At 47.8% G+C, this 26892-nt stretch overlaps 1 protein-coding gene across 7 annotated transcripts in view; it reads right to left on the bottom strand.

The window, feature by feature from the left end:
• FMNL1 (formin like 1) overlaps window positions 1-19607 on the bottom strand; it is a 112108-nt gene extending 92501 nt beyond the window's left edge. For 3 of the 7 annotated variants that reach the window (XM_082194725.1, XM_082194726.1, XM_082194727.1), the window contains exon 1: window positions 18046-19605. In XM_082194725.1, the coding sequence (XP_082050851.1) occupies window positions 18046-18201 (156 nt within the window). In that variant the 5' untranslated portion in view covers window positions 18202-19605. Of the gene's footprint in view, window positions 1-18045 lie in introns of all 7 variants that reach the window. The other 4 variants (XM_082194722.1, XM_082194728.1, XM_082194723.1 and 1 more) reach the window with 3 other exon arrangements.
• Window positions 19608-26892: the final 7285 nt, after the last annotated feature.

The following is a 26892-nucleotide window of genomic DNA, read 5'->3' as shown; positions in this document are numbered from 1 at the left end:
TGAGAGGATAAATGAAACGAGAAGCTAAAGACCAAGGCAGCTGAGCCATTACAGAACAAAAAGTGGGGAACCGACAGGTGTCAGGAAGCAATGTCAACAGCACATATTGCGCAAGCTCTAAAGCAAAATATAGTCCGCCCCCCCCCAAGGTCTGAGGGACAGTAGACTGGCCCCCTGCTGAAAAAGTTTGCTGACCCCTCCCATTGCTTCAGCCTGCTCCAACCCATCCTAAACTGATGTTGTGGTCCAGCACATCAGCTATATTTGCCCACCGCACACAAGTCTGTCCCAAACCCCATTTAAAAACCAAGCAAGTTTGCTCTTTAGATGAAAGGTTTACTTGCCAGGGGGCAGTGTAATTGTCCAACAATATGTTATCAAAATAAGCCTCGCCAGAGTGTGACATGCAAAGGCTGCGCGCCACACGACGCCTGACGTGTCTGTACACAGGCACGGATATGAGCGAGAGATAAAACACATCTGTTTCTAGAGACCCAGGGGAGGATGCTAAATCCCGAAGGCAGCCGGCAGATTTACCAGGTCAGGCTAACAAAGTTTTTTTTAAAATCAAAGACCACCCTCAGAGGCAAAAACCCGGCTACCAGAAAATAGGGAATATGGCAAGCAAACAAGCGACGCTCTCGGGACTCGATGCTGGAAACATACTTTAAACGCTTGCGGAAGGCCGAGCATCTTCGAGAATTTGAGCCTGGTTTTCTGAACTGGGAAGGGCAGGGTATAAAATAAAAAAAAATATTATTATTATTATGTGAAAGAACGTTCCCTTCAGGAACTCTGTTTTAAATGGAAGGGAAAGAAGAGGGAGTCGAGGGGGAGCAGCATGGTACAGTGGTCAGAGCTGTTGGCATAGCCAAAGACTTGGCCCCTCTGCCAATGCCCAGTGCAGATTGCAAGCCTTCAGTGGCAGCTCTGAACGTTATCAAGATTATTCAGGCTGCCATTTGCAATCTAACAGCCTCACTAAACAAAGCGGTTAGGAAGGAAACTCATCCCACAGAGAGAGGGGCCTCGCTGGCACCTCCCTACCCAACAAAAAGAGAAGTCGCTTCCTTTCCAAACCGCCCAGAAGCGAAATAAGAGAACAAGCTTGGGTGTGTACATGTCAAGTGGCTGCACCACCAGGAGACGTCAACAGGAAGCGAGCAACGTTTTGAAAGAGGGAGCTGCAGTTTCGTTGCTTTTAAAAAATAAGCGGGCACGCTCGCTTCTGAACTTACCCCTCCAGGGACTTATCTGGGGCGCAAAACATATCTACGCAACAAATTTTAAGCAAGCCTAACTGGTCTGGCCTCCTCACACTCAATCTTCTGAGGAAGCAAGGCTTAACGTGGGGCAGGGAAGTCTTTTCATGCCGAGGGCCGCATTCACTTCTGGACAACTTTCCAGGGGCCAGAGGCGAAACCGTGTGGAGCGATAGAAAGCTATATATCTCTATACTTATAGAGGTTTTTTTTTGGGGGGAGCACCCTAAACGCTAGAAATTAATAAATGAATTAATGAATTATATACAGTGGTACCTCGGATCTCGAACGTAACCTGTTTGACTTCCGAAACGTTCAAAAACCGAAGGGCAAAGGGCTGGTTGCAAGTTCAATTGGAAAAATCAAAAAACATGCAGCGGAAGCCGTTTGACTTCTGAGGCACGTTCGAAAACCAAAGCAATTACTTCCGGGTTTTCAGGATTCGAAAACCTAAACGTTTAGCTTCTGAGATGCTCAAGAACCGAGGTACCACTGTATGTTGTGATATATTTTGATTTTGTTCTGCAAACGGCCCTGAGACCTCCAGCTACAGGGTGGTATATAAATTCATTCAATCAATCAATCAATCAATACAACAACAACAATGTTTGTTGTTTAGTTTTTTAGTTGTGTTCTACTCTTCGTGACCCCCTGGACCAGAGCACGCCAGGCACTCCTGTCTCCCACTGCCTCCCGCAGTTTGGTCAAACTCCTGTTGGTAGCTTTGAGAACACTGTCCCACCATCTCGTCCTCTGTCGTCCCCTTCTCCTTGTGCCCTCCATCTTTCCCAACATCAGGGTCTTTTCCAGGGAGTCTTCTCTTCTCATGAGGTGGCCAAAGTATTGGAGCCTCAGCTTCAGGATCTGTCCTTCCAGTGAGCACTCAGGGCTGATTTCCTAAAGAATGGAGAGGTTTGATTTTGCAGTCCATGGGACTCTCAAGGGACTCTTCGTATAATGGTAGGATTCTGATTATTTGGGATCTGAAGGGAATATACAAGCTGTGGAGGAATTCCTCAGCTAGCCTACACAAAATGACCTGGCTTAGCTATGGCCATTATAAAACCATATGGGCCATTGAGGGAAACTGGTAATGCAAGAAAGCTGTTCTTACCCCTGCCCTGAGGTGTGGACAGAGACTGGAGATGTGGAAGGTCGCCAGGGTAACTGGGTGTGAGGTGACAGGAAAAGTGGTTGTGCTAGGAAGAGGATGGGAGGGGGAACGAAGACAGAGAGCAGGCTGGCTGGCTGGGAGGGAGGGCACAAGGAGAAGGGGACAACAGAGAACAAGATGGATGGACAGTGTTCTCGAAGCTATCAGCAGTGGAAGACAGGAGTGCCTGGCATGCTCTGATCCATGGGGTCACAAAGAGTCGGACACGACTAAACGACTAAACAACAACAAGATCAGGACTCCATCAGATGTCAATACGTGAATAAATCATGTTTCTTAAGGCTATGGCGGTCTCTGCCGCGTCCTCAATTCTCCAAAGGAGGATGGACCCTGGCCGAGTGCCAAGATCCCAGGAATCCTGTGCACAGCTCGGCAGGAATTGGGGTGAGCACGGTAACAATAGATTACCTCTGTACAGTAGATTCATTCCCCCCGCCCACAAACACACCTGTCTATCATCTATCCTGGAAAGCAATAATCATTATCCCAAGCTGGAACATATTTCCAGCCAGAAAACAAACTTGAGGAAGATTTGAAGTAGGTATGTGGCACGGGGACAGTCCTGAGAGCCAGACAGGGAGGTCCCATCTGCACTACACGTTTAAAGCAGTATCATACCACTATAAGCCGTCAATGGCTTCCCTCAAGGAATTCTGGGAAGCGTAGTTTGTCTAACAGTGCCGGTAGTTGTTCAGAGACGCCTATTCCCCTCGTGGAGCTACAATTCCCAGAGTGGTTTAAGAGCCAACTCCTCTTCCCAGGGAATGCTGGGAACCGTAGTTCTATGAGGGGAACAGGAGCCTTCTAATGATTCTCAGCACCGCTGGCAAACTACAGTTCCCAGAATTACTTGGGGGGAGCCACAACTGTTTAAAATGGCACAATACCACTTTTAAGGTACAGTGTAAAGGGGGCAAGAGACCTGGATAGCTACATTCACACACATCCCAGGCCTGAGGTTCCCCACATTTGGTTTAATGGGTCATTTTAAAAACATCCCTGGTAAACTCTCCAGGACAGAAGAGTTAAAATGGTTTCAAACCAATACTTTAACATTTCTATAGTGCATTTTCCCAGAGGGACAGGATAATTCTAGCCATAAGGTTGCCAGAAGGCCATTGTCAGTCCAAAATACGCAGCCCTCAGTATGCAAGCCCATATTGTTTTAGGAGGAGAACATTCAGCACATCAATTTTTTATTTCCGGACTCCAAGAATAGTAAAGTGGCTAGGCATATATATGAAGCAGCTTGATTATAATAGGAACCAATGTATTCCATAAGAGGGTACATAGAGGAAAGCAGTTTTGGGGAACACTTAGAACAGGCAAGAGTTCTACAATGTTAGGTAAGGTTTTACATTTTCCGTCTCCCATGGTATCACAGACAGGCACCTTATTTTGCTTTTTAATTCCAGCATTGGGGAATTGTTATTGGGGATGGATAGTCATCGAATACACAATAGTGGTGTTTGTGTAACAGGATGAACAGGCAGGGTTGCAAAGTCCACAGGGTTGTTTCTCTCGCCTATGTATATAAATTATTATTATCATCACTATTACTATTATTATTATTATTATTATTACAGTGGTACCTCGGGTTAAGTACTTAATTCGTTCTGGAGGTCCGTTCTTAACCTGAAGCACCACTTTAGCTAATGGGGCCTCCTGCTGCTGCCGCGCCACCAGAGCACGATTTCTGTTCTTATCCTGAAGCAAAGTTCTTAACCTGAAGCACTATTTCTGGGTTAGCAGAGTCTGTAACCTGAAGCGTATGTAACCCGAGGTACCGCTGTATTATTATTATTATTATTATAATTATTATTATTATTATTAAATCACCATGATGATGAGAACATTCCCTGCTGAAATTCCCCCTCCTCTTCAATTCCTAAAGGTACAAAAGGCTTGCTAGGCTGGATCTGGAATTCAACAATCCTGGAACAAATGCCTACAAGTGTTGGTAAATTATTCAGTGGCTAGATATTGGTTTGGAAGTATTGAACTAACCCCATATTTATTGCAGGGTCGGTGTGACTTCTTAGAGAAGGAGTGTCTCCACCCTCATCGTTCTGCCTGGACACTGAGGTCCAGCTCTGAGGGCCTTCTGGCGGTTCCCTCACTGTGAGAAGCCAAGTTACAGGGAACCAGGCAGAGGGCCTTCTTGGTAGTGGCACCCGCCCTGTGGAACGCACTCCCACCAGATGTCAAAGAGAAAAACAACTACAGTGGTACCTCGGGTTACAGACGCTTCAGGTTACAGACTCCGCTAACCCAGAAATAGTACCTCAGATTAAGAACTTTGCTTCAGGATGAGAACAGAAATTGCGTGGTGGCGGCGCAGCAGGAGGCCCCATTAGCAAAAGTGGTACCTCAGGTTAAGAACAGTTTCAGGTTAAGAACGGACCTCCAGAACGAACTAAGTTATTAACCCGAGGTATCACTGTACCAGACTTTTAGAAGACACCTGAAAGCAGCCCTGTTTAGGGAAGCTTTTAATGTTTAACAGACTATTGTATTTTAATATTTTGTTGGAAGCCGCCCAGAGTGGCTGGGGAAACCCAGACAGATGGGCGGGATATAAATAAAAAATTATTATTATTATTATTATTATTATTATTATTATTATTATTATTATTATTATTAGAGAAGGTTCCATTTTCAACATACTTTTACTGGGGAGTTAGGACCTTAGAGATGGCCTCAAACACAATCCTATTCCAGTGAGCCCTTTCACACATGTAGCCAGGACTTAGGAGCCAACACACCTCAAGTAAAACCAAGCAGTGCACATGTGCACATGCATGCACAGAGCAGCCATGGAGAGAGCACTGCTGCAAACCAGCATTAGGCCAAACCAGAACAAACGGCTCCAGACACAGACAGCAGCTGAAATAAACATTTCATTTATATAAGGACACCTGCGGGCTGAAATTACAATGCTGAGAAGGAAGACTTTGTCGTTTATAAAGGGCGATTTTTACCTCGCTACAACTATTTGGATAATCTCTAGCATGCTGAAGTTTGCTTTGGCAGCGATCAGTTTCAAGTGCTGATTTCTTCCCCCACGTTTCCTTCAACAAGGCTATTCTTGGCAAATAGGGCAAGCTTTTGCAAGAGCCGAGCCGAGCTATCGAAAGGCGGAAGCTACTTGCAAGAGCTCATTTCCTGTGCAGGCTCATCTGTGTACTGTGTCGTGTGTGCAGGTTAACACAAGCAACTGAACTTTTGCAAATGGCACCAGAGCAGGGTTTCCCAAACTTGGGTCTCCAGCTGTTTTTGGACTACAACTCCCATCATCCCTAGCTGGTAGGACCAGTGGTCAGGGATGATGGGAGTTGTAGTCCAAAAACAGCTGGAGACCCAAGTTTGGAAAACCCTGCATTAGAGAGGGTCAGCAGGTAGAGATTGTTCATTAAATTGTGAGTTCTTTCACATTTTCCCCAAAACTAGAGGGGGGAGTTTGTTCATTTCTGATCGCATAGATATGTATCTAAATTTAATCAGTTACTAAATTGGCTCAAGGGATGCGGGTGGCGCTGTGGGTTAAACCACAGAACGTAGGACTTGCCGATCAGAAGGTCGGCGATTCGAATCCCCGCGACGGGGTGAGCTCCCATTCCCCAGTCCCTGCTCCTGCCAACCTAGCAGTTCGAAAGCACGTCAAAATGCAAGTAGATAAATAGGTACCGCTCCGGCAGGAAGGTAAACGGCATTTCCGTGCGCTGCTCTGGTTCGCCAGAAGCGGCTTAGTCATGCTGGCCACATGACCCGGAAGCTGTACGCCGGCTCCCTCGGCCAATAAAGTGAGATGAGCGCTGCAACCCCAGAGTCGGCCACGACTGGACCTAATGGTCAGGGGTCCCTTTACCCCTTTACCTTAAATTGGCTCAAAGGCAGACGATTAATACCTGGAAAGTATTTGATCAGTTGGCAGTCTGGCTTTTTCCCACCTTCCCTAAGAAAGTGTGACTTGGCTCAGTCACAGGGGTGTTTGTTCTTTGCAGTCACTTTCCCCCCAGTGCTCTTGTGCTTGTAACCCACTGAGTTTGGATTATGTAAGATAAATGGGCAGCGCAAGAGTTTCTTCCTTTGGGACACGAGGCTAGGTTTCATTCTCTACTAACTCTGCAATCTTGGCCAGGGTGGTGAGCAGAAATCTCTCTCCCTGCCTCATGGCTAAACATCAACTGAAAAATACGTTCAGCCAGTCCTGGAAGGGATTGTCCTAAAAAAAAAAGCAAAGCTTGTACTCCTAGATCAGGCATAGGGAAACTCGGCCCTCCAGCTGTTTTGGAACTACAACTCCCATCATCATTGACCACTGGTCCTGTTAGCTAGGGATGATGGGAGTTGTAGTCCCAAAACATCTGGAGGACCAGGTTTCCCTATGCCTGTCCTAGATCCACGTTTGTCGCTGGAGACCCAGGTAGCTTCTGTGCCAAGAAGTGACTTTCTTAGACTAGTGTACTAGTTGCAGCCTGACCACTGTTATCTAGGCCCTGCTAACCTTTAGGATTGACTGCTGTAATGAGTTGCATGTGGGGCTGCCCTTGGAGACTGCTCAGAAACTGTGTTTAGTTCAAAATACATCTGCCAGGCTATCAACTGGGGCCAGTTAGCAGGAATATGTTTTGTCGACACTGAAAGAACTGTACAGTGGTACCTCGGGTTAAGAACTTAATTCGTTCTGGAGGTCCGTTCTTAACCTGAAACTGTTCTTAACCTGAAGCGCCACTTTAGCTAATGGGGCCTCCTGCTGCTGCCGTGCCGCCAGAGCACGATTTCTGTTCTCATTCTGAAGCAAAGTTCTTAACCCGAGGTAATATTTCTGGGTTAGTGGAGTCTGTAATCTGAAGCATCTGTAACCCGAGGTACCACTGTACTGGCTTTCTGGTGCTTAGGTTTACAAACGGCAACCAGAGATAAACACACACAGACACACACACACAACTTTTCTGGTGATACTTTCTCTGGGATACTGTCCCCAAGAAGGCCTACCTAGTGTCTACATTGTTTTCTTTTTAAATCTCCTAGACTTTTAATTTTATTTTAGCACATATTTCCTCACCTTTTTTAACATGCATTGCAGGGAGTTGGACTAGACCAGCGGTTCCCAATCTTTTTTTGGCTATCTATCTAAGCATCTCTAAAATCCTGATGTGACATATGATTCTTATTATTCAAAAAGTGAACTCCTTTTCACGTGGAGGAAGCCTAAAAGGCCATTAACTGTTAATAACTCATTCTCAAATTGCCTCCACCTAAAAATCAAATTGTCCCTCCCTGTGGGGTGTGTGCCCCATGTTGGGAACCACAGGATGAGACGGTCCCTCAGGATCCCCTTCCAACTCTATAATTTCTATAAGATTTATTATCTCTTAGGTTCGCCTTGTTTTTGTAAACTGCCCCCAAAACTCCACCAAAGGGAGCTACATGAATCTTATCAATGTATGTGTTTCATACGATTTTTGTGTACATCACATGGAGATTTTTCAAAACTTTTAAGTGGCATACAAGTGTCTTTTCATAAAGCGTTTGGGCTGCCACCCTTAGCTGAGAGAAATTACCACAGAACAGAGCGGGACTTGTCTCCAATGAAACACGCACAGTATTGCACCGTTAAAGCTCTGAGCCTCCCCACTTTTAGTATCTTGTGGGTAGCACTGCATTTCCACCTAAACCATTCCCCTCCTCTTTTCTGAATGGAGAGACACTGCGCAATAATCTGATGCAAGCTCAGCAAAAATAATATAAAGCTATTTTGGGATGGGCAGGCTAAGGCTACCGCAGCCCAGGCTCCTGTTGGCTTTGCCCTTGACTGAGTCACAGTTTCATTTCTCCCCAAGAAGGAGGGAAACTTTCAAGTTGCAGCACAAGAAAGATAAAGATGGATGGAAGCCAGGTTTATCCTCCATGCGGAGAAATTCCCCAAGGAAATTCCGCAACCAGAGATGACTCCATTTCAGCTAACCTGGCGTTGGGTCCCACAGGGGAAAGAGTCCTACATGATACAAATTCATGTGTGGGAATACTGAGCTTATCCACACTTTCTGCCCCACAACTTTGCACCAGAGCTCCGCGCTGAAACGTTCTGTGTCTTGAACATTGCCCCTAGCTTTCCCCATGAAAAGCTGCTCTTTAAATCAGATCAAATGTCACTTTGAGATTTCTGTCAATTGACGTTTGCACCAATCGAGCTTTGAACAGTTGGTTTTATGCAGGAAAAGCTCCGGGGGGGAAAGAAAAGGTGATCAGAAACAGAGTTGTAATTCGTGGACCATGCCTGGAAAGAGCAGAGGAAAGTGTGGATAACGCTGCTCTTGTGTCCTGCCATTCATTTGCCCCTCTCTTATAACTAGGATAAGCAGAGGGGTAGTAAGGTAAAGGGACCCCTGACCATTAGGTCCAGTCGTGGCCGACTCTGGGGTTGCAGCGCTCATCTCGCTTTATTGGCTGAGGGAGCCAGCGTACAGCTTCAGGATCATGTGGCCAGCATGACTAAGCCGCTTCTGGCGAACCAGAGCAGTGCACAGAAACGCCGTTTACCTTCCCGCTGGAGCGGTACCTATCTATCTACTTGCACTTGACGTGCTTTCGAACCGCTAGGTTGGCAGGAGCAGGGACCGAGCAATGGGAGCTGACCCCGTCATGGGGATTCGAACCGCCAACCTTCAGATCGGCAAGTCCTAGTAGTAGTGCTAATAATAATAATAGTAATATTTTTGTACCCTGCTCATCTGACTGCGTTGCCCTAGCCACTCTGGGATGCTTCCAACATACATAAAAACATAACAAAACATTACACATTAAAAGGCTTCCCTATACAGGGCTGCCTTCAGATGTCTTCTAAAGGTTAAATAGTTACTCATCTCCTTGACATCTGAGGGATGTTCCACAGGGCTGGTGCCACCACCGAGAAGGCCCTCTGCCTGGTTCCCTGTAGCTTCACTTCCCACAGCCAGAAGGCCCTTGGAGCTGGATTAAGACATACTTAATCCGCATGTGTTTTGTAAGAAATCGCACTGTTTATTATTGTGCTTCAAAATTTGCTCCCCACCCCCAAATATTTGGAGCTGCTCAAGACTTTCCTAAAGCTTTTCAGAAACCGCGATGAGTAAAAACGCAGCATAGTTATCATCGGTAGACTCCCCAGAAAGCCAAATTAAGGAATTAAGTTCACTCTTAGAAGGTCAGCTCTTGTGACGCCATGAGTGCTCATCGCCACAGCCCAAAGATGGAGGACCTGTGTCCCTCCAAGTGTTGCTAGACTCCTAGCTGGCCCAGGTTAAATGATCAGGGATTGTGGGAATTAAGAGCAGCTGAAAACGCTGGCACCATTAAGATAAATTCAACAGTGTAAATAAGTTTTGATGGATGCAATAATGGAATACTGAATGGTATAGTTTTTGTAAAATATGCAGGGATTTATGTGAAATGAAGCATGGAAAGAAAAGAAGGGACGTCGTTGATATCTTAAGGATGCAAAATGAGTATTTGAAATTGTAAAACAGAAAATTTAACAAAAATTATATATACAAGGAACACCTGGTGGCAGCAACAGCAGGACAGCAAACCACCAGGAGATAAATACAATCAGCGAGGGAAGACTCAACTTCATCATGCATTGAGTGAGTTTCAGATACTTAGTCCCACTCACTTGCCTCAGAGATTCTCAGCGGGCTGTGCTACCAGAGAATCACAGAACTGTAGAGTTGGGAGGAATCTTTTTACCCAACATGGGGCTTCAACACATGACCCTGAAATTAAGAGTCCGAAAGATGAAGGCAGGGAATGCCGCCTGAATAATCCTGGGTACCCATTTGCAACGCCTGTTCCCGATAGCACCCCTGAGCGAAATTGCACCACACAAATATTTCATAGGCAGCTTTGGCGAGGGAACCTTGCACGGCTACAAAGCAGAATATAAGTACAGTGGGACGTTTTCGAAGTACGTTTTCGAACGTAATCCGTTGCAGAAGATGATTCGAGCTCTGAAATATTCGAAAACCGAAAACTTTTTTCTTTGTTTTTAAAATTTCTTTATTAGTTTTTTTAAAAAGAAAAAAAAAACAGTCAACAAACGAAAAACCAAAAGATAATATAAATTACAAAAAGTAAATAGATTTCTTAGAGCACAACTTCTGTTATCACTTCCAGTCACCCCCTCAAGAGTCCTGGGTTACTTTTATGCAACACACTTTTTGTTATCACTCCAATCATATCCCAATATCATTCATTTTCTATTTTTCTCCAGGGGTCCTTCTAAGTTTGTCAGAGAATTCACATTTTTACAATGCTCTTTAAGATATTTTCTGTAGATGTCCTACTCTCTAATAAACATTTGGTCTGTATCATCCCTAATTCTTCCTGTTATCTTTACTAATTCTGAAAATTCTAATAATTTTGCCTGCCAGTCCACTTTGGTTGGGACAGAGTCTCCTTTCCCATTTTTGGCTGCTAAGATTCTTGCTGCCACTGTTGCATATAGGAAACCAAAAACTCAACAGCTGACATCTACCTGTAGCCCTCAGGATCCTGCACTCAGCAGAAGCTGCATGTTCGACTTCCGAGACGCGTTCAAAAACCGAAGCATTTACTTCTGGGTTTACGGCGTCCGAAAACCAAAACATTCATCAACGGAAACATTCGAAAACCGAGGTACCACTGTAATGTGATTTGCAATCGTAGGGCGACAGGCAGCCACAAAGATCAGTGGCTTGCCTTGCTGAGAATGAATGGGCGCACAAAACAAAAAAGGCTAAACTTGGCTAGCTCGCTTCTCTCTCGCATAGACGGGATGAGCTTTTGGCAGCAACGGTGGGGCTCCGATCACCAAGGAAGCTGGCAACTCTAAACAAGACCTTCAAGACTGGGATTCCCAGCCACTGGAGCCAGCCAAGGCAGAGAGAGAAAAGGGCTTTTTCGTCTCAGGCATGTGCCAAAAAGGAAGAAGAAAATGAGGTGAGACTCATCTTTTTGCATTTCTCTCCCAAAAGGACTTGGATTGCAGACAAGTATTGGGTTGAATGGAACGTGCTCAGCAGCCATGTGATCCAACAAAGTCTTTGGGTTGTTAGTTTTTTATATAAAAAACCTCAAGGAGGCAACAGCAGCTTACCAATTGCAGCAGATACATCTTGGAGGATGCTGAAGACCTATCTATCTTACTAACGTATTGATTTAAGATCTTCCTCTACACCTGAGGCTAAGGGACAATAATAGCGGTCTCAGCAGCCGAGTCTCAACAACCGAAAAACAAACAAGTCCCTACACCATGGCTGTCAACATTTCCCTTTTTTAAAGGGAAATTTCCTTATTCTGAATAGGATTCCTCGCAAGAAAAGGAAAAAATTGACAGCTATGCCCTGCACCCAAGACTAATAGTGGGATAGGAGAGCTGAGAATAATGCAACTATATTTCACATCCGGCAACCCATGTCCCCCTTTGGTTTCAGATAGTACATGGGTAGATAAGTATTTAAAGCCTGGGGCATACATTTTCACGGCCTTCTAACAACTATAGTGGCTCATTTACCAGAAGCAGTGTATTTAAACAACCTTGGCCCAGTACACCTGAAGGAGCATCTCCACCCCCATCGTTCAGCCCGGACACTGAGGTCCAGCACCGAGGGCCTTCTGGCGGTTCCCTCACTGCCAGAAGTGAAGTTACAGGGAACCAGGCAGAGAACCGTCCTGTGGAATGCCCTCCCATCAGACATCAAGGAAATAAACAACTATCTGACTTTTAGAAGACATCTTAAGGCAGCCCTGTTTAGGGAAGTTTTTAATGTTTGATGTTTTATTATGTTTTTAATATTCTGCTGGGAGCTTCCCAGTGTGGCTGGGGAAACCCAGCCTGATGGACGGGCTAATAATAACTATTATTATTATTATTATTATTATTATTATTATTATTATTATTATTATTTAGCGTTAACTGTGAAAGTGTATACTTGATTCTGAACAAACCAAGCCTCCTGATGTATATTTTAAAATGCAAATCATTTCCATGTAGCTCCTGGGCCAGGGGCGTCCTGTGTGTTCTATAGGGCAAGGGACTTCTGAGCCCCCACCAGCCCCCTGTGCCTAGCAAAGGGGAGGAAGGGACAGTCATGAAAATTACAGAAGGGAATTCCTATTCTGCTACACAGCAAGTCAGGCATCCCCAAACTCGGCCCTCCAGATGTTTTGGGACTACAACTCCCATCACCCCTAGCTAACAGGACCAATGGTCAGGGATGATGGGAATTGTAGTCCCAAAACATCTGGAGGGCAGAGTCTGGGGATGCCTGCAGTAAGATGTGGGGAACAGGAGGGGAGAAGCATTTTAATGTACGTAGGATAGCATCTTAAAAAGCAGAGGCATCATCTTGCCAACAAAGGTCCGTATAATAAAAGCTATGGTTTTCCCAATAGTGATGTATGGAAGTGAGAGCTGGACCATAAAGAAGGCTGATCGCCGAAGAACGGATGCTTTTGAATTATGGTGCTGGAGGAGACTCTTGAGAGTCCCATGGACTGCAAGAAGATCAAACCTATCCATTCTGAAGGAAATCAGCCCTGAGTGCTCACTGGAAGGACAGATCCTGAAGCTGACGCTCCAATACTCTGGCCACCTCATGAGAAGAGAAGACTCCCTGGAAAAGACCCTGATGTTGGGAAAGATGGAGGGCACAAGGAGAAGGGGACAATAGAGGACGAGATGGTTGGACAGTGTTCTCAAAGCTACCAGCATGAGTTTGACCAAACTGCGGGAGGCAGTGGAAGACAGGAGTGCCTGGCGTGCTCTGGTCCATGGGGTCACAAAGAGTCGGACACGACTAAACGACTAAACAACAACAAAAGGATAGCAACAAACGAAACCCTAAAAACCTTGGCTATCTCTGGTCCACCCTGATCATCGAAGGTGAGGAACCCTTCATGGACCCAAGCCCACATTTTCACTTGGCCAAACTTCGGGGCTGTAGCACGGTCAAAAGAAAATTGGGTGTGTGGCCACACCAACCAAACACCACATTTCATCCTCAGTTGGGTTGTTGAGGGTTTTTTGGGTGGGGAATGTACCATTAAATGGCAGTAAATTGATGATTAGCTTACACAGTCTACTGGGAGGAATCTATTGGGATTTCCTGCCTCAAGTGCCAAAATCTATTGGTTTGACTCATTTCTGTCTCACACAAACTCTGATAGAGGAAGACAGGGCTTTCAGAAACGTCAATGCCCTGATGGAAACAGAGAGTAAGCCAACACAGGTGTCAGGGTAGGCTTAGGACATTAATTCACTCATCCCTCCTTGTACGGAGACAAACAGGACAGAAGGCCGGGGAAGCAATTCATTCTCAGCCTCTTCTGCTACCCACGGCATAAGACAGGGGTGCAAAACCTGCAGCCCTGGACTACATTTCCCAGAATCCCTGGCCACAGGTGGGACTCCTGGGAGTTAAGAGTGCAATAACATCTGGCTGGCCACATGTTTTCCATCCCTGGCATAAGCGATGTCAAGTGAGTGTAGGAGGGACAGAAAATGGTGCCCACTTTCTCCTTATTTCAACAACAACGCTTATGCAGATTTTTGTTCCTCAAATGCTGAAAGTGCATCCCATAAATTATCTCAGTCGTTCGACGGACTACCCTGCAAGGCAGTTCTACCACCCAGACAGTTTTTAGGGAAAGAACGGCATAAATTAAACGCAAGACCAGCCACTGTTAGCCACAGTAGCTCAGATGACCTCTTTCCAAACACAGCTTGAGTTGACACACTACAGTACGTCCCAGGCACCCAGATGCTGCTGAAACAGAGGGGAAACCAGGACCGTGTAGGAACTCCATGACTTCCTTGCTGACAGCACAATCCTACCCAAGTCTACTCAGAAGCAAGTCCGGATGGATGGCAGCTAACAGATTGAGGCTGAATCCTGACAAGACAGAAGTACTGTTTCTGAGGGACAGGAGGTGGGCGGGTGTGGAGGACTCCCTGGTCCTGAATGGGGTCACTGTGTCCCTGAAGGACCAGGTGCGCAGCCTGGGAGTCATTTTGGACTCACAGCTGTCCTTGGAGGCGCAGGTCAATTCTGTGTCCAGGGCAGCTCCATCTAGTACGCAGGCTGAGACCCCACCTGCCCATGGACTGTCTCGCCAGAGTGGTGCATGCTCTGGTTATCTCCCGCTTGGACTACTGCAATGCACTCTATGTGGAGCTACCTCTGAAGGTGACTGGGAGCAGCCTTGAAAGACCTACACTGGCTCCATGTTTCCAAGCACAATTCAAAGTGTTGGTGCTGACCTTTAAAGCCCTAAACGCCTCGGTCCAGTATACCTGAAGGAGCATCTCCACCCCCATCCTTCTGCCCGGACCCTGAGGTCCGGTGCTGAAGGCCTTCTGGCGGTTCCCTCGCTGCGAGAAGCCAAGTTACAGGGAACCAGGCAGAGGGCCTTCTCGGTAGTGGCACCCGTCCTGTGGAACGCCCTCCCACCAGATGTCAAAGAGAAAAACAACTATCAGACTTTTAGAAGACATCTGAAGGCAGCTCTGTTTAGGGAAGCTTTTAATGTTTAATAGGTTATTGTAATTTAGTGTTCTGTTGGAAGCCGCTCAGAGTGGCTGGGGAAACCCAGCCAGATCGGCGGGGTATAAATAATAAATTATTATTATTATTATCCAATTCAATGGGGCTTGCTGCCAGCTGAATGGGGTTAGGACTGCAGCCTTACGAGCGGTCTATTCTGTAGCAGTTCTGATGGGTCTCTGAGATGAAGAAGACCACATGGAGTCACCACTTTTTGGTCTGGAAGCTCTTCCCCCTATAATTCCATATGTTTGGGGAGTGGTCAGGATGGTGCCAGGTGGAAGAGGCTCTTGCTTATCACTTCAAAGGATCTGGGCTGAACATTAGCACTGGAAACAAATGCTCTTGACCACAAGCTCTTGAGATGCCACCTAGCTTTTGTCAGCAAGGCAGCATGAATGCTGCAGAAATCTTCCTACGAACTCCAGCGGTTGCAAACTCTTTCTTCAGCTCTTAGTTTTGTGAGAAGGCTGCCTTAAGGAGGGAATGGAGGGTGGCAAGCCATTCCACACAAATACCCCCAAAAAACAGGATGCTGGCAAGTCCTTTGGTCAGTTGTCATACGATCGATTCCCTTGCTGGTGAACTGGCAGCTTAACGTCAATACAGTGGTACCTTGGTTTCCAAGCGGATTAGCTCCCAAACAAATCGGCTCCCGAACGCCACAAACCCAGAAGCGAATGTTCTGGTTTGCCGACGTTTTTCACAAGCCGAACGTCCGAGGCGGCTTCCGCAGCTTCCGATTGGCTGCAGGAAGCTCCTGCAGCCAATCGGAAGCCACACTGTGGTTTTCAAATGCTCCCAGGAGTCAAATGGACTCCCGGAACAGATTAAATTCGACAACCAAGGTACCACTGTACAAGGGAGCTAGATTTGCTTCAAGGGACACCCACCGCTGATCCCTGCCCCTAAACCCAAAGAAAGAGAGAATAATTCAATTCAAAACCAACCCCCTCCTGGTTTTGTGCTACTTATTGTCTAGATCTTCTTGTTGCCTACCCAAGAGCACTGAGTACAGTGGTACCTCGGGTTAAGAACTTAATTCGTTCCGGAGGTCCATTCTTAACCTGAAACTGTTCTTAACCTGAGGTACCACTCTAGCTAATGGGGCCTCCCACTGCCACCACGCCATTGGAGCACAATTTCTGTTCTCATCCTGAAGCAAAGTTCTTAACCCAAGGTACTATTTCTGGGTTAGTGGAGTTCGTAACCTGAAACGTCTCTAACCCGAAGCATCTGTAACGCGAGGTACCACTGTACATCTTTGGTTACAAAACTATGTCTTTAGAGGTCTTAAGATGGAGAGGGTTACTGAAGATATACATTGGTGGGTTTCCTCTGCAAAGACCTTCCTCTTGCAGTTGAATAATAGATGCTGAGTCTCTAGCGTGTGCCTGACTTGGAAACAACCCAACTGTACTCCTCACACCCCTCCTTTGTCTGCAAAGGCAGGTTCTGGGGGCCATTGACTGCCCCAGACCTCTCAAAGTGCCTCCGAACTGTTTAATATTATCTACAAAGTGTGAATTATTAAGACCTTTTATATACAGTAAACTGCCTGTTCTCAAACACACACACACAAGATCACATCCTGGCTAATCAACGACTTTCAGCACTGCCCTCAGTTCCACAGTAACAGCCACCAATGTGCTTAAAGCGTTATAAGCCATAGAACGGAATTGTGGAATTGTAGAGTCGTCGGGACCCCGAGGGTCATCCAGCCCAGCCCCCCTGAAACGCAGGAATCTTTTGCCCAATGTGGGGCTTGAACCCACAACCCTAAGATTATGAGTCTCCTGCTCTGCTGACTCTCTGTGCGTGCACAAGAGAGAGAGAAGACCGACCCTTTGGCCACAGTAAGAGCTCTTTAAGAAGAGGATAGTCAAGGCAACGGTGAGATGGAACTCATCAACTTTAAGCAACCATGTGCACATGTTTCTCAACTCATAGGGTTGGATGAAACCACAGAATTAACACACAACCCAGCTCCCTCTTCCCTCAAGATTCCCCCGGGGCACACGAGCTCCACATCTCCCCAAAGCAGAAGGCCAACTAGAGGCGTAACTCCCAAACATGTCCTCAAAGCTAAGAGCTACAGATCTCACACCCTCTGTCCTCCCTACAGCTGCATAGCTCCTGAAAGGATGCACAAAATGCAAACTAGTTTCTTAACTGCAGGTACAGATGCAGCTACAGTTGCTGAAACCCTGTGGTTCTGTCCCATCGGAAGAGGCGTCTGAGCCAAAAATCTGCAATCAGCCAACTTGGAGCAAGGCCCTAAGGGCACTGCAACCATCAATGGCTTTTGAGGAGGAGGGAAATTGGTTTGGGGGAACATCCGAGGCTAGTTTTGGCTACTTCACATCAGTACAGCACCAGCTGTTTGCAGAACCTAGTTTTTTTCCTCTGGGGTGTCTGTTGTAGACTGCAGACTAGCCTCGGGAAATACTGGGAAAGACCACTTGAACTCACTGGGGAGACTGGGGGGGGGGCTACACAAGGACACCTACAGATGAATGGATCTGGAGCAGTCTCCACCCTCACATGCCGCTAACTTGGGTGAGATTAATCCCCGCCATCAAGGCAGGTGTGAATCTACTTAAAATCATTTCCAGCTGTGCTCCTTTTGACCCTTCTACCAATGCTTCTGTACTTCCAATTTGCAGGCTGAGGTTGCTTCCTTCAGAGAAACCGTGGCACCACAAAGCGTTCAGCAAAAGGAGATAACTAATAATAATAATAAGGGTGGAGCAGGAATTATCGGCTCCTTACCAAGTAATACCAGCCCTTTAAAGCAGAAAAAGAAGAGGAAAAACCTTCCCATTTCACAGCATTGAAGAGAGTGGGGAAATTTATCTTTGGACCTCTCTCTAACCACACAGATTGCAAGTACGCCTGCACCCCTTGCTAGATTAGTTTTCCATTTCGGGGGGTGTTAAGAGAACCCCCAGCTGGTTGACGTCTTTAGGGTGACATGAAGGCACGAGGGGTCTATGGGGAGGAGAAGAGAAGGGAGGAGGAGGAAGACAAGACAGAGACTTACCAGTACGTGGGTGAATCGTTCTTCCAGTTCCCCAGAGCTGGGCATAGGTTGTTTGGGGGGCGCTGGCTGCTTGGGGGGCAGGGGTGACGAGGCCGTGGGTTGGCTTTTAATCTCCTTCGCCGGAGACATCTCCATGCTGCTAGCTGCATTGCCCATCCTCAGACTGTCCTCTTACACACACACACACACAAATCTAAAGCACTACAAAATTAAAATATCCAGGATATTTTTTTTCCTCCCCGGGGGGAAGAGGAGAAAAAGGTCAGTGGGAATAAAAAATAAAAAATACCCCAGCAACTTTCCCCACGTCCGCCAAATCGGAGGAGGAAGGCAAAGGGGTGGAAAAGGAGGACTTGCTCCAGGAACTCCCAACACGTGTGAATGTGCGATTCCTCCGGTGCATCAGGTCAACACAGTCAGTTGTCCATGCTTCTCTCCCCCCCCCCTTTTTTCCTTTTTTTGCTCCTGCCGCGGCCTAATTCCAGGAAGCAGCTGGAAGTGATGGAGGGGTCGCCAGCACAAGGTGACTTCTCAACGCCTGTCCTCTGGGGCCGGGGCGACCACCATGACGGGCAGGCAGCTTCGCTGGTACCCAGCTCGCCTCTGGTGCATCCGCAGCGAGCCCCGTTTCCTAAAAGGGCATCCTCATCTTGTCTCCGATTGCCACGCGTGCTCTTCAGAGAAGTCCGCCGCTGCTGCTGCTAAACTTCCCCCTCTCCTCCACCCAAAAAAAGAAAAGAAAAAGAGGAAGAACCGAAAGCAGCGGCGGTTGCTCTCTCTGCACAGGAAACCGGGCTGCAGGTGCCTTGAATGCAAGAACGCGAGCACAGGTCGAGGCGGAACTTTTGCTGCAGCGCGTTGGGTTTTTTTTTTTTTGGAAGGGGGATTTTGCAACCCAGGAGGTGCAATCTCTCTTGCTCTCCTGCCAGCATGCAATCTCTCTCTCAATTTGGCGAGGAGCAGCGGCAGCAAAAGAAGGCGGCAGCAGCAGCTGCAGGAGGAGGAGGAGAACCGCACGGTTTTTGCAAAGGCAGCGAAGATGGGTAGATCGCCAAAGCTGGGGGGAAAGAGGAGGCGGAGGCGGCGGCAGGAGGAGAGGAAAACGCAGCGGCTCGCCCATGCCCCATTGCAATAGCCATGGCCTGAGGGAGAGAGGCGAGGAGGGCGACGCGGAAGGCGAAGGAAATAGCAGAGTCACCTGCTAGCTGGAGAAATGAGGAGCGGCGGCGGGTTAGGATTGGGAGCGCCAGGCCGGCAGAGCGAGCGCTTTCTGGGTCTCAAAGCCCCCGGCTTACGGTTTCGCGCTGCCATGGCTACTTCATGGGGGGAAACGGGGCTCGATTTCCCAAACGATTTCTAGATCTATGGGCGCTCATCTGTCATGGATGCTGAGGCTGAGATTCCTGGATTGCAGGGGGTTGGACTAGATGACCCTTGGCATCCCTTCCAACTCTAGGAGTCATCCCCTTGCCAACAAAGGTCCGTATAGTTAAAGCTATGGTTTTCCCAGTAGTGATGTATGGAAGTGAGAGCTGGACCATAAAGAAGGCTGATCACCGAAGAATTGATGCTTTTGAATTATGGTGCTGGAGGAGACTCTTGAGAGTCCCATGGACTGCAAGAAGATCAAACCTCTCCATTCTGAGGGAAATCAGCCCTGAGTGCTCACTGGAAGGACAGATCCTGAAGCTGAGGCTCCAATACTTTGGCCACCTCATGAGAAGAGAGGACTCCCTGGAAAAGACCCTGATGTTGGGAAAGATGGAGGGCACAAGGAGAAGGGGACGACAGAGGATGAGATGGTTGGGTAGTGTTCTTGAGGCTACCAGCATGAGTTTGACCAAACTGCAGGAGGCAGTGGAAGACAGGAGTGCCTGGCGTGCTCTGGTCCAGGGGGTCAGGAAGAGTCGGACACGACTAAACAGCAACAAGATGTGATTTTCTAGGTTGCTTAGGAGCGCTTAGATATTACAGTTTGGCACAGGGAGGGATCCGGAATCGGGTTTTGCCAGTATCGAGCCCTGGTGGTGGTGGGGACGAGGGAGGCGCAGCAATGCAATTTTCAGCTCTAATCGTTCTCTTTCCGGGTGGGTGGGGAATCGCGTGGGATTTAGGGGAAGAGAGGGCCGCATGTCCCCCAAAACCTCTCAATGGATGGAGTGGAGAGCCGCACCGACATTTGGAGGATGCGCGACTGCTTGCTTGCTTGCTTGGTCCTGCGACCCCCTTCCCGCCCCAAATCGTCTCCCCACTCCTGCAGGGTCCAGGTAATGCCCCACGACGGCTCCCTCCTTTGACCGGCTCCTCCTCACCCATCCTGAACTCGCGAGAGGCACGGAATCGAGGCACGGAGGCTGATTCCCAGGAAGAGGGAGAAGAAGCCGGCGTTAAGAGGTGTTGCCAAACCGATTTGCATCGGGAGCAGCCGGCGCATCTGCTGAAGTCCACCAGGCGAGCCGAGCTCCCTCTCGTGGCTGCCGGGAGGGATCTCTCTCTTTTTAACCAAACAAGCTTCTGATTCACACAGGAGTCTTCTTCTGAAAAGAGATTTCGACTCAGCATCAGGAAAAAAACTTTCTGTTCAACAAAGGATCGGAGGTTGTGGGCTCTCCTTCCTTGGAAATTTTTAAGCAGTTTGGATGGCCATCTTCCATGGATGCTTTAGCTGAGATTCCTGCATTCCAGGGGGTTGGACTAGATGACCCTTGGGGTCCCTTCCAACTCAGCCTTACAAGTCTCTAAGTACTAAAACCTGCCTTTGTTATGCTAACGCGTGGTCTGCCAAACTTGGGTCTCCAGCTGTTCTTGGACTACAGTTCCCATCATCCTTGAGCACTGGTCCTGCTAGCTAGGGATGATGGGAGTTGTAGTCTAAAATCAGCTGGAACCCCTGCACTAATGCTTGTTTGCCAGAGAACAAAAGCCCCAAGAGGAGAGGGGTTGTTTGGTCGCTCAGAGTCTTGCTGGCCAGATTAGAGGCACAGCCCTCCAGTTGCTTTCGGACTACAGCTCCCATCAACATTGGCCATGCCTCTGGTACTGATGGGAGCTGGAGTCCATGTGGAGAGCCGCAAATTCCCCTGCCACGATTAAATAAACCCTGTTTATTTTACATTGCTAGATAGCGTCTCCACCCCCATCGTTCTACCCAGACATTGAGGTCCACTTCCGAGGGCCTCCTGGCAGTTCCTTCACTGAGAGAAGTTACAGGGAACCAGGCAGAGGGCCTTCTCGGTAGTGGCGCCCTCCCTGTGGAACGCCCTCCCACCAGATGTCAAAGAGAATAACTACCAGACTTTTAGAAGACATCTGAAGGCAGCCCTGTTTAGGGAAGCTTTTAATGTTTGATGCATTACTGTATTTTAAGATTTTGTTGGAAGTTGCTGAAACCCAGCCAGATGGGCGGGGTATAAATAATAAATTATTATTATTATTATTATTATTATTATTATTATTATTATTATTATTATTATTATCCTGTTCTGATGAATCCTGGGTTGTAAGGGGAGGGGTAGTACTTCTGGTGGGGGACACCCATAGGCGCCGACTCCATGGGGCCTGAGGGGGCCCGAGCCCCCTCAAAAATTAGTTTGGGGGGGCTTCGCCCCCCCAATAATCTCAGGCACCTCTCCAGCAGAGCGCCACCGCCTGTCAGTGACAATTCTGGGTAAAGCCTGAGATACGCGAAGTTGCCTTCACAGCAGCAGCGGGTGAAGATAAAACACCCTCCCCCTGTGTCTCTATTTTAATTAGCACCTGTGGAAGGAGGAGAAAACATAGCCTGGAAAGGCGCTTAGGGATCTCTGTCCCCCTAGGAAGCTCATACACTGGCAAGCAGGGAGAAGCTTCCGTTGCGATCAAACCGATCCACGCAGAGAGGGGGCGGCTGGGTCGGGACTCGGGAGAAAGGCATAGTTTGCAGTGGACTGTATGGTTACAAGTGCTTCTTGGGTGAGAAGAGAAGAGAAGAGAGCGCCACCGCCGCCCCTCCCCCAGCCCAAAATGCACAGGGTCGGGCTGCATGCCTCCTGCCCTCCCTCCCGAGCAAAAGCTCCACCCAATTTCCTTCGGAGCTGATTAATAGGCGCAGCACGCTCTCCCCTATTTGCTCACAAGGAGGCGGCGCCACTTTATCTGCATATTCATGAGCTTATTTATTATTCATGAGCTTTCCCGGCCCCTCCCCCCAATTTTTTATAAGTCCGCGTCCCTGGGGACACCCCGTGCTCCTTTTGGGGTAGGTTTGTCCATCTTTGGTCCCCACCTTGCACTCAGTTCTCACCTGTCAGCTTGCGACAGCAGCCACAACCCCAGAAAAACAGCTTCAGTGGGACGGCTAAACCAGGTGAGGGTAGCCAATGGGTCTTAAAACCCTCAGTGAGTTAAAATACTTGCCCTGCATGCAAAGACAGGCTGCAGCAGGTTGAATGGACCAGTTGTGGGTCCAATGACAGGGGCCAGCAAACTTTTTTGGCAGGGGGCCGGTCCACTGTCTCCCAGACCTTTGTGGGGGCCGGACTATATTTTGAAAAAAAAATATGAATTCCTATGCACCACAAAGAACCCAGAGATGCATTTTAAATAAAAGGACACATTCTACTCATGTAAAAACACACTGATTCCCGGACCATCCACGGGCTGGATTTAGAAGGCAATTGGGCCGGATTAGGCCCCTGGGCCTTAGTTTGCCTACCCACGGTCAATAAGTGGTTTCATAGCTGTCAACCGTCCCTTATTTGGCAGGAAAGTCCCTTATCGCAGTGCTGTGTCCTGCTGCTGTCCCTTATTGATGATGTCCCTTAAACTTCCCCGGGTTTCAAAGGAAGCAGCTCCTCTCTCTCCCTGCCTGCCGGCCAGGGAGGAGGGAGGCTCCAACTGTGTTGCTTGGCTGCGTTGCCCACCTAATAAGGGGTCTAAGAATGACTGGGGGGGTGGAGCTTGCATGCCTTGTGCCGATCAAAGCGCCTTTGCTCAGCGCTTCCCAGCGGAGAGGTGACGGTGGTTTTCCTTGCTGCATCCCCTTTGCTGGGTTGCTGCGCTGTGGGAACCACCGCTTGAGGCTTCGTTCGGCTGCTGGCTGGGCTTTCTGCTTTTGGCTTGGAGGGGCTCAGAAGTTTAACATACCTGTGCTGGGAAAATCCCTTATTTCGGCTGCTGATCCCTTATTTTCGAGGCTGCTGGTCTCTTATTTTCAAATCTGCAAGTTGACAGCTATGAGTGGTTTCTGCACGTGCTTCGTAGAGGAAAGTGAGGCAAATGGGGCTCATCAACCCAGGAAGGTAGCCCATCTAGGAGAAGGAAGACTCTGATCCTAAACCTCTGCTGCCTTGCAGGATATCTTCAGGAGAAAAGGCTGAGGAGTAAACCCCACACAAATCCCGACCGGAGTTCCTAGGATGGTTGGATGGCGCCTTGTACGCCTCCTTCCAGCAACTCCTGCAACAAAGCTGGTGCCAAATGTATTGAAGGGGAGTGGATAATGGGGAATGAGTGAACAAATATATTTCCCTTTCTGAGTGAAGCCTGAACCCCATGATTCCTTTTCAAGGTTAACTAGATCCCCTTAAGAAGAGTACAGTACAGAAATGAACGGCAATATTTCACTGGAGCACCCACTTCATAAATTTCTAGCCTTTATGGCTGCGGTGATTGACAATGCTTGGGATATCACTTTATCTCACAAAGGAACTTGCAGCAGCACACATTGTTTGTTGCTTCCCTGGGGGATGATTAAGAAACAGAGCCAAAGCGAAAGCAGCTTAATGCCTTCTGAAAACTTTCTGATGTTAGGAAGGTAGAAGAATAAGGCTTCAATATTATATGAAGCTCTTTGATCAGGAGGAAAGGGGGGCGGGGACTAGAATTGTGGCAAATATAATTGCAAATTATGGGAACTATGTGCATTGGCATAATCTGTACAGGTAGCAGAATCCAATATTTGATATAAAATTTCAGGCTACCTTGTTGTTGTTGTTTAGTCGTTTAGTCGTGTCCGACTCTTCGTGACACCGTGGACCAGAGCACACCAGACACTCCTGTCTTCCACTGCCTCCCGCAGTTTGGTCAAACTCATGCTGGTAGCTTCGAGAACACTGTCCAACCATCTCGTCCTCCAGTTCTGGGCACCACAGTTCAAGAAGGACCCTGACAAACTGGAACGTGTCCAGAGGAGGGCAACCAAAATACTCAAAGGCCTGGAAACGATGCCTTATGAGGAACGGCTAAGGGAGCTGGGCATGTTTAGCCTGGAGAAGAGGAGGTTAAGGGGTGATATGATAGCCATGTTCAAATATATAAAAGGATGTCACATAGAGGAGGGAGAAAGGTTGTTTTCTGCTGCTCCAGAGAAGCGGACCCGGAGCAATGGATCCAAACTACAAGAAAGAAGATTCCACCTAAACATTAGGAAGAACTTCCTGACAGTAAGAGCTGTTCGACAGTGGAATTTGCTGCCAAGGAGTGTGGTGGAGTCTCCTTCTTTGGAGGTCTTTAAGCAGAGGCTTGACAACCATATGTCAGGAGTGCCCTGATGGTGTTTCCTGCTTGGCAGGGGGTTGGACTCGATGGCCCTTTTGGTCTCTTCCAACTCTATGATTCTATGATCTATTAGGGCAGGCACATCCAACAGGTAGAAGCTAAACAACTTTGGCTCCCCTAAAAAAAGCCCTGCACTCCTTCTCCCTAAAAAAAGCTCACTGCCAGTTTTTAACTCTGTGAGTAGATCGCAGTCTCTTGGGAGTTGGCCACCCCTGTACTAGGGCAACCCAGAAAGTTTCCTGAACCCAGACTGGAATGGATCTAAAGGTTTTCTATGCAGAATCTTCACTGCCACCTTCTCACTTCCCTTGCCCCAAAAGAAAATATTTGACACATGGCGCTGGGTGACAGTTGTTCAAATCGGAGGGATCCAGTTATTCTACAACCCACCCCAATGATGGGGTGTGGGAACAATACCTTCCAGAGGCGAAGCACTCCCCCCTTCACTAACTTTTAAGCCCAACCGAGTCAATTTCACAAGTCAAGACAGGTGCGGGACAAACAGAAAGTCACGCCTTTGCACTTCTCCAAGAATTCAGTCCATGCCATCAGGCTGAAAAATATCCCATAAAATCTAATTAGAAGACTCAATATTGTCTTCCGTGAATGCCACCTAATAACCCAGAGTCCAAGTCAGGGTGGTTATATGCAAAGTGTGTCGCAAACTGGTCGCAGCAGACTTCCAAAGACTCCATTGCCAAGGGCCAAGCTGGAACAGATCCTTCACAACATGGAATAGCTCCAAAGGATGGCACCAAGCAGATTTAATGTTGCCTGAAAGGCAAGCTTTCATTCCCTCTGTCGCCACCACAGACTAGGCACAAAATGGGCCCTAAGCTACACTTATTCGTTTTCAGTTTTTCTCTAGTCGTTTTGCTGTTTCAGTGCTCCTAGAGCCTCTGTAAACTAAGGAGCTCTCTGATCTTTGGCACCCATAGCATGGCTTGCAGCGCTCTCAAGTTGTTGTTGTCGTTTAGTCGTTTAGTGGTGTCCGACTCTTCGTGACCCCATGGACCAGAGAACGCCAGGCACGCCTTTCTTCCACTGCCTCCCGCAGTTTGGTCAGACTCATGTTTGTAGCTTCGAGAACACTGTCCAACCATCTCGTCCTCTGTCGTCCCCTTCTCCTTGTGCCCTCCATCTTTCCCAACATCAGGGTCTTTTCCAGGGAGTCTTCTCTTCTCATGAGGTGGCCAAAGTATTGGAGCCTCAGCTTCACAATCTGTCCTTCCAGTGAGCACTCAGGGCTAATTTCCTTAAGAATGGGTGCGCTCTCAAGTACTTTCTTATTAAAGCAGGGATTTTCAGGAAGATAAATTACAGGCAACTTGCAACTTGTGCGCATTTAACTTGTGTGCATTCAGCTTTATGCACTTGGTAAAAATTTGTTTTTTTAAAGGGAGCAGAAAGAGGGCAGGCACCCGGGGGGGGGGGGGGGGACTCCGGCAATGCCACCCACCACTGCAGTCAATGTGCTTCGACAATACGCAATTTTGGCTTGATGCGCAATCCCCGCATCGTAACCCTTGTGTAAATAGAGTCTCGCCTATATAGAACATTGCCATGTTTGCTACTTTTCCTGAGCTCCCGCAGAATATACAATCCGGGATACAGATCTGTGCCACAACTAAGTTGCAAATTGGGGGCGGGGGCGGAGGCAGTAGCAGCTGGGTAGGGGAGTCCAAAGATCACAGGAAAAGGAATCAAGTTCTTCTTCTTTTTCTATCACTTGTAGCCGAGTAAGATTGTCTTCCATAAATACGGTTTTAACAATAATAAATATATAAAATTTTTTTATTTATACCCTGCCCTCCCCGATCAGAACCGGGCTCAGGGCGGCTAACACCAATAAAATTACCATAAAACGTAATAGGAAGAAGAAAAAAACATGGGTTAAAATGCAGCCTCATTTTAGTATTAGCCCATTAATCAAATGAGTCCATAAGTGACTATGGATGCCAATTCTGGAACCACACGTCCTTCCACAGTGGGTTTGGAAGACGCCTGTGCGTGAATTTGTTTTATGTGTGTAGATCAGTGAACAATGACCAATGCAGTCTTTGCAGTAGGGCTCTGTTCCGCTGGCATGAGTAGTCACGACGAACCGGTAGATTCCTATCTACTGCAGCCTTCATCCGCCTTCACGGCCATTGTAACATACCACTTGTTATTATCCGCCTGTTTTGCCGTTGAGGACTTCTTGGATCATTCTTTGTCTAGCTCCTTCCCTTTGACCTTACCTTACCGCCTTGGGTGACCCTGCTGGCAGTACGAGATTCCCAACGGCTTTGCTCACAAGGATCATAGGAA

The sequence above is a fragment of the Podarcis vaucheri genome (assembly GCF_965113315.1).
Source record: "Podarcis vaucheri genome assembly, chromosome: 13".
Taxonomy (NCBI): Eukaryota; Metazoa; Chordata; class Lepidosauria; order Squamata; family Lacertidae; genus Podarcis; species Podarcis vaucheri.
The sequence above is the reverse complement of the archived record's forward strand: the minus strand, read 5'-3'. Positions and strand labels throughout refer to the sequence as shown.